Here is an 8298-nt window from a genome sequence, read left to right on the forward strand (position 1 = left end):
TTAAAATTGAGGTAAAATTCACGTAGTATAAAATTAACTCTTGAAAAGTGTAAAATTTAGTTGCATTTAGTATGTTGCCAATGTTCTTTAACTGTCACTTCTCTCTAGTTCCAAAACATTTTCTTCATTCCCTCAATGAACCGTGTACCCATTAAGCCGTGATTTCCCAATACTCCTCCCCAGGCCAGGCTGTCAAAAGAAAAATCCGTGTTGGACATTATTAATCAGGCAAGAATGACTTTACTCGAGGACTGCTGCAGGAGGGAAGAGAGGCTAGAACTCAACTCCAAGGAAGGCAGAGGTTTAGTTAGGAAGAAAACTTTTAACTGAATGTTACACATTAATTGCTAGGAGACCAGTCATCTTGTGATGTCACTGCTATTCAGGCTGAGAAGCATTGTGATGACATAGGATTAGTTTATCTGTGCAGCCTTAGCAAGGCAGCATTTGAAGCTGCAGTGTTGAAAACCATGCAGGTGAGAAAAATAACTGAGGGCAAATTTATTTAACATGGAAGTTCAAGATTCTTCTCCGAAAGACAGATCAACTCATTCAGAAACCTCCATTGCGTCTCCTTCCTGTGGTCACACATACACTGGGGACTCAGACTTGAGGTCTAAAATTGAAGAAAATGCTTTTCAGGCTTTGTCTGAAGGACCCTTGATAAAGAGACCACGTTACACATTTTGTGTTCCCCGGCCAGAAGAAGATAATGATTTTCTTTCTTTGACCTTCCCCAGAAAACTCTGGAAAATAGTTGGAAGCGACCATTTTAAGTCAATTTGGTGGGATGAAAATGGGACTTCTATAGTGATTAATGAAGAACTCTTTAAGAAAGAAGTTTTGGAAAGAAAAACCCCTTTCAGAATATTTGAAACTGAGAGTATGAAAAGTTTGGTTCGACAGCTAAATCTCTATGGTTTTAGTAAAGTGCGACAGAATTGTCAAAGATCTGCTTCTCTGGCTGACTTTCTGGCAGAAGAAAAAGAAGCCTCTGTTTTAAGCAAGGTATTCAAAGATTTTCAGTTACTGCTTACATGGGAAATAAATGATTTTATTTTTATATGTTGCTAAGTACATGAAAATATATATGAAGTAAAATTAGATTTTTTAAATGATGTGGGAAAATTAGGGTTAAAATTAATTTTAAAATACCAGGATAGCTTAGACATTAATCATTGAGGATTATGCAAAAAAAACTTGGAATTTTATCTTTGAGCTTTAAAGGCACTGAACTAAATGCAATTCACTGTACTTGTAAATATACAGCATATTTTCATTTGAAGATCATAATATTTAAATGTTTGTTTCCCAACAGTGAAATTTTGAAGACTAGTCAACAGGGTTCAGGTATTACTGATGATATTAACTTTATGTGATGAAACTAAAATCCGAGATTTTTTTGAGTTATATTTATTATTGTCTGACTTGCTCTTGGTTGAAAATGTCACTAAATAACGTTTTCCTTTGCTTTTAGTTACAGTTCTACCAACACCCAAACTTTAAACGAGGCTGTCCCCAACTTTTAGTAAATATGAAAAGAAGAGTCGGGATTAAAAATGCTTCTACCGTATCTGCTTCATTAGTTCAAGACTTCAACAAGAAGCACTTTAGAGCAGTGAGTAATGCGGACAATCAGAATTCCGGTGCAGTTGCTGAAACTAGTAGGGAAAGATTACTTTCAGCCTCTACAAATGTAAACGTGCCTTTAATAAGGCAGCCTTCGAACAGCCAGGAAGTTGCTAGTACAACTCCCCTAGTCAGAAGTGTTTTTTCTCCTTCATCAGCTTCAATTACACCATCAGAACAAATCCTAACAGATAAACATGGTGTTTTAAACCAGCTGACCACTTTTCACATGCAATCCCATAGCAGCTACACTCAAGCAAATGGCTACATTGTGAATTTTGTTAGAACTGCAACTTCTGTTTCTCAGTACCATATAGTATCTCCTATAGAGAACAATTACTCTGGACTGATGGTGGAGCCCCCTTCTGTCCCAACTGGTTATCCTGATTTACCAGCCCATGAGGCTTCTTTTTCCACCTTCCTACAAGGAGGCAACCCATGGCTCCCAATGGCTGTAATACCTGATTCGTCTGCCACCTCTCTTTTAAGGTCATCTCAACAACCATCTTCGTTATACCAACATTTTCCTCATTTCAGTTGACCTTCTACCAAAAGAGGTCCAGATTTTGCAGGATGAGAAAGACTAAAATTTTCTTTTGACAAGTGTCAACCTGCAATTCTCTAATTTGAACAATAAACTTAAGTGTTTATTGTCACTGTTTCGTTTTCCTTATTTTTTGAAATAATTAAGAACGAAATGGGGTGCAGCCGTGCTCAGAGATGTATTCCCCAAGTGCAATGAAGGTCTCATGATGGAGGAGGTTGTGGTTATGGGAGGAGTGGGGTGAGGGGGGTGGGAGGCATAGGGAACCTCATATATATTTTTTAATGTAACATTAAAAATAAATAAATAAATTTTGAAAAATGAAATGCAATGAGAAAAAAGTTAAAAAAATGATACAATAATATAAAATGTCTGGTAAAGGGAAACCTAGGCAGGCAAAAAGCAGATGAACAATTTCCTAGGGTGTCAGAGTGAGAATAAATTTTATTTGTTAACGATTATGAAAAGAATCTCTTCAGTGATAGAAATGTCCTAGAACTGGATTGCGGTGATGGTTACACATCTCAGGAAATGTACAAAAAGTCATTAAATTGTAACTTAAAATGGTGAGTGTTATGGTATGTGAATTATACCTTGATAAACTTGCTAAAACATTAAACGAATAAAGAAGTGTGATATCTACGAAAAACAAAAAAGAATAAAATGGGTCAGGCTCTTGTGCCATATTGTACTATATATATATTATATGTGTACTTCATTATGCAGATGACTTGGGTCATTTGAACCCAAGGATGTTTGAAATGTATGTAAATTATATTCATACTGGTATACTTAATTGTGTAAAGAAAGAAGAAAGAATGCAGTGTGTGGAGAATGAATGGGACTGTTTGGAGATAGGGAGAGGTAATCTACAATGAATCAAATGAGGGTTTGAATTAGGAGAGCATGGAGGAGGAAACAGATACTAAGATGAATCTAGGGAAGGTAAATACACACTATTTTCTCTAATACTTCCTCAAGTACATTGCATTTCCCTACCCCATTATTTTCAATAATGGCCTTGAGTTAGCAAAGAGGACTGACTTCATAAAGTACTGTCATGCTTGAAAGTCTTACATAATCTAGCCAGCCCCATAACCATGATGGCCATTAATTAATTCATCGCTGGAATAATAAAGACCGCATATCAAAACATGGAATTTTACAGCCTAGAGTTAGCAAGGGCCCTTTTTCCTCTGCCATCCTCAAAGACTTCCAAATGGTTTGTGCTGTTAATTGTGCTTCATGAGTCCACACTTTGACTTTTCTTTTTCTCCCCAAGATTTATTTATTCCTCCCCATTTTTATTCCCTGTTTGATCTTCTGCATCCACCTCTCCCCCGTCTTCTCCTCTCCCCCAGGATCCACCGGACTTGATCCTGGGGACCTCCGATGTGGAGAGAGGTTCCCCGTCAGCTGCGCCACCCCAGCTCCCGGCCTCCGCTGCAGCCCACCCTGGACTCTTTCCCCTTCGACCCTTCCCAGTTGCATCATCATCCCGCTGCCTGACCCAGCTGCATGGGCACTGGCCCACCAGGAGGGCACCTGTGCTTGCCACGCAGGCACTCACAAGGGCACTGGGCTCACCGCGTGGGCACTCAGCTTGTGATGTGGGCACTCACACGGGCACTCTGCTCGCCTAGCGGGCACGGGCCTGTTGTGCAGGCACGCCCCCTCCTCTCCTTCACCAGGAGTCCCAGGGATCGCACCTCGGCCCTCCCACATGGCAGGCAGAAGCCCCATCACTTGAGCCACATCTGCTCCCTCGCTTTGACTTTCATAATGCACACTTTTATTAGGTTACTTTCTTGCTGTATACAAAGGAGGCTTAATTCTGTATCCTGGCTTTTAATACCACATAGATTCTGAGCCCAGATCCTTAGCATACCTTAAGGCCCTTAAAAATGTGGCTTCTTTTCAGTTTTGCAACTTAAATCTCTGCTTCTCCACTCTTTGGAGCTCTATTCAGACAATTGCTTTTACCAATTCTCATTTCCATCTCGTAACTTCTGTCCAAGATCTGCCTGGGGCTTTCTCCCTGTGGACCCTCTCCCTCATTGCTTATCCTTTAGGTCTCAGCACAGCTGTCAACTCCTCAAGGAGGCCTGGTGTTCTCCTTGTCTGCCTTGGACACCCAGCACTGACGCAGGACAGTGGCTGGCACATCACCTTTTTCAGTACTTATTGAATGGGTAATAAGGAAATGCTTCTTTAAAATCTACTTTCATTGCCAAAAAAAAAAACAAAACAGTACACATGCCATTGCCATCAAACTACTACTGGGTGGTCTCCACTCTGCATTGCAAGCTTTGTTTTCACAGCCCTTGGACGTTTGCCAGCTGCCCTTGACACGTGAGTGGGGCTGTGGTGCTGGCCCTGAGAGACAGGTATTCATTGTCCCTTCCTGCCACATACCTCCTGAGATCTGAGGCATCCCCTCCCTATGATGAGTTTGTTGCTCTCCCTTCAGCCCCCAAAATTCATTTCTCATATCCCAGAACCTATCCCTTTTCCTGCTCATCCCCTATTCACAGATCTTTGTCCAGAAGGGTCAGGGTGGAATCCCAAATTTTCAAAATAAATCTATAGACTCCATGTGGCCCCTACCTACCCCTTTCATCCTGTACCCAGGAAGCAGCCAAGCAGAGATAAATGCTTGTATTCATCACGAGACTACTTCACTCAAATGTGTGGACCTGGAGGAGGTGAGGGTGGTAGAGTTTGGCATTTGTCCAGCGCTCAACAATACCAGATGCCCACAGGTGTTAGGGAGGATAGAACATCCGTCAAATACTTTTAACTCCCACTACTCTGTGGTTAAAGGTGTACTGTTGTCAGAATGTAAAGGGCCTGAGAAGCTGAAAACCCTGCTATCAAGGGGAATGAGAGTTCTAATTACAGTGATGTGGCTGGAGTAAATGGATTGGACTGGAACAGGAATAATGTAACCTGAAAAACGATCGTCAGCCATGAGCCAATACTCTGGGAGGGGGTCAGGGATCAGGGCAACATCCCTAATGTGATCTCCTTTACTAGGAGACAAAAGGATCATCTTTTGGCAGAAGTCACAAGTCTGCTATGTGGTAGTGGCTTCTGCGTCAGAATCACGGCTCTAATTTGTGGCACCTACCTATGAGTGGGTGTTGGTTTACAGTGACAGCCTGCGATGGGTAGGTACATTCAATTGGGGGTGTGATTCCAGTCGGTCTCAGCAGAGAATGAATCCTTACCATGGACACCTTCAGAGTGGCCTGAAGAGGGATTCCGTAATGTGCAGTTTTTAAAAATATAACGGCTTACTTTATCTGTTTCTTAGATGTTAACCCTTATATACGTGTGTTGATGGTAATTTCACCTTTTTTGATGACATAGAGTGACCACAATAGACAATTATCAGAAGATGATGTGGCTATATTGATGTCCTCTAGGCTGGGCTGGCTGTTCCTGCACTAAGAGATCTTGGATAGCGTACGCTATTCAGTTTTGTTCAGTCTCCTTTTCAGGCCACCACTTCTGAACTGTTAATGAGCTTGAGGGTGGGAAATCAAATAACCGAAATTATTAAAATCATATAAAACAAATGCATCAGCTCTAATGTATAGACTTTGTGACTTAAGTGGCTTGTTAAGAGCCATTGCATCAGCTCTAATGTATAGAATTTGTGACTTAAGTGGGTTGTTAAGAGCCATTTAAAGAAAAAACCATTACACCTTTCTCAGGTGTGTTCCATTTTGATGAGATTGCCAATAATCTCTGGAAGAATAAGGCATTGCTGTGCATAAATACTTAAACACCTTCATTTGACTCTTAATAGAAATGTGTGACAAAACACTGCCTTTATAAACAAAGAATTCTCTAACTTTAAGGTGACATTGGGTATTGGGTATTAGGTTTAACTTTCCAGTTTCTTACCTCCCCGCCCCCAAAGTGAACATAAACAAATGTCCTATTGATAATATCAGTCTGAAAAGAAAATTGAGGTGCAATCATGTTACAGTGAATGTGTGTCTGCTTCCGATACATTCAAAGACAGTATTAAAAAAGAAAAAAAAAAAAAGAAAATAGTTAAAAACAGGGCCTTTTGCATTTTCAGTCCGACAATTCAGACTGAAAAAAAAAAACTGCAAATACATATACATGCAAATTCTTCATATATACAAATCTTAACAAAATTAAGAATTTGCACACAAATTGGAAGGATCCATAGTAGTTTGAATTTTTCTACATGACTGTCTAATAAAATTTTCTCTTTTAGATCTAAAAGTCACTAGAAGTCTTCTGAAATTCTGATGTAAGAATTCAAGATATTCTCCATTCACTGCTCATATTTATGGTCACTGTGGTAAAGGCACTGCAGCAAGAACACAAAAACAATGCGTATTTTCTCATTTTTTTTCACCTGCAAACTGTAGCAAAACATGATCAGCTTTATTCTTCAGAGAGGAATTCCTCAACATTGTAAAAGAATTTAGACATTTGTAAATAGAAGAAGTCTGTAGAAAGGAAAAATTAAAGAATGATTAAAACCTTCCACGTTTGTTTTTGCAGCTTTCCAGAAGCAACGGTTCAAATGATTTTGGGTCATTCGTTCCGACATACATGATAGCACCTTCTTAAAAGTGGCTGATCTATTTCCCAGGAACATTTTTCACATAGCAATGTGGTTGTTAAAGTTATCCATACTGAAATGCACAAAAGCTAACATCTAAGAAAAATATGTACAGTACTGCAGCATAAATGAATGTGGTATCTGCAATAACTTAGTATTAGCCAATTTTTAAAATATGCCTGATACTGCTACCTTTTCCTGCAAACTCATAGATTAAATGTAACTGGTACCATGTTGTTACTCTGTTCTGCACATATCATCTGGTGCTTAACCCACAAGACAGGGTTTTTAAAGACTTCTCTTGTCTTGAAAGTGACACAAGACAGCAGTGCAAGAGGTGGGCAGATGTAATGTGACCAGATTAAAGTTTGCTCCCGTAAAGTGCCTAAATAAGGATAAGCTGTAAGAAAGGACTGGTTGATGAACTTCCTGTTGGAAATTGTCCTGTTGGTGCACTAGTCACAAAAGGACTATTAGATACTCCAGAGGCTGCAGCTTGACGAAAAGGGGTTACCACTGGCTTTGTTTGTCCAAATGCTGCAAACCTGGCACCACTGGGTTGTTGAGAAAAAGCTGTCTGTTGAGGGAAAGCTGTTTGGGCTGGGAAAGCAGGCTGCTGGAAGCTGCCAGTAAAGCTGGTGGGGAAACTGTGGGGAGCAGGGTACCAATCCTGCAGGCATGCTCATGGATGCAGCGGCAAAGGTTGAGGCTGTTGTTCCTCTGTTTCTGGCCTGAAATGGGTTTGTAGAAGATGCCACAGACGGGCGAGCAGCAGCAATGAATGGATTTGTGAAAGGCATAACTGGCAGATAGAGTAGGCACACTGGAAGAGTTGTAGCAAAATGAGGAGTTCTGAACTGTAGAAACTCACCACCGGCACTCCAGAAAGGTGGGTGAACAGTTTTTTATGCACGGGACCAGAGGAGAGTCAACCTCCAAATTCTGAGGCCCGTTTTTCAGTTTTCATAGGTTTGTATAGGATTTCAGGTGGGATCAGCATAATGTTTGCTCATTGGCTAACGCGTTGCTAGGTGAAATTTTGCAAGCAGGGGAGTTACAGAGGCAGAATGCCGCTGATTTACAGAAGTGGGGGCGGGGGGTGAAGTCACTCACTTGATATCTTTCTACTAGGCCATGTTTTCACAGGCTGATTTACAGATACAGAGGCAGGAGTTATTTACTGGATATTCTGCAGCAAGGCCAAGCCCTCACAGGCCCATCCACAGAAGCGGGGCAGGAGCGACTTGTTAGATATTTTACAGGGTCATGCTTTTTATTCCTCAACAGGAGAAGCAGGCTGTCAGTGCAGAGGCACCCACCTGCACTCTCCCAAAAACATGGCCTCTGGCATTATTGGTACAAGTACATGCATTGATGGATGTAGCTGCAGAACGGAAAATGCTGTCTAGTTCTGCCAGCGCTGCACACCTGTCTGGAGATGCACTTGCCTGCCTGGGAACTGAAACCCTGGCACCAGAGGGAACTTTACCTGTGGTTCCTTGATCACCACCTACAT

At 41.1% G+C, this 8298-nt stretch overlaps 1 protein-coding gene across 1 annotated transcript; it reads left to right on the forward strand.

Moving 5' to 3' along the window:
- Positions 1-401: 401 nt before the first annotated feature.
- On the forward strand, positions 402-2285 carry LOC139438584 (heat shock transcription factor, Y-linked-like). The gene is made up of 2 exons (XM_071213674.1): positions 402-1008; positions 1478-2285. Exons 1-2 carry the CDS (start codon positions 511-513, stop codon positions 2168-2170), a joined length of 1191 nt encoding a protein of 396 aa, XP_071069775.1. The 5' UTR covers positions 402-510; the 3' UTR covers positions 2171-2285.
- Positions 2286-8298: the final 6013 nt, after the last annotated feature.

This window comes from Dasypus novemcinctus (assembly GCF_030445035.2).
Source record: "Dasypus novemcinctus isolate mDasNov1 chromosome Y unlocalized genomic scaffold, mDasNov1.1.hap2 SUPER_Y_unloc_1, whole genome shotgun sequence".
NCBI classification, from domain to species: domain Eukaryota; kingdom Metazoa; phylum Chordata; class Mammalia; order Cingulata; family Dasypodidae; genus Dasypus; species Dasypus novemcinctus.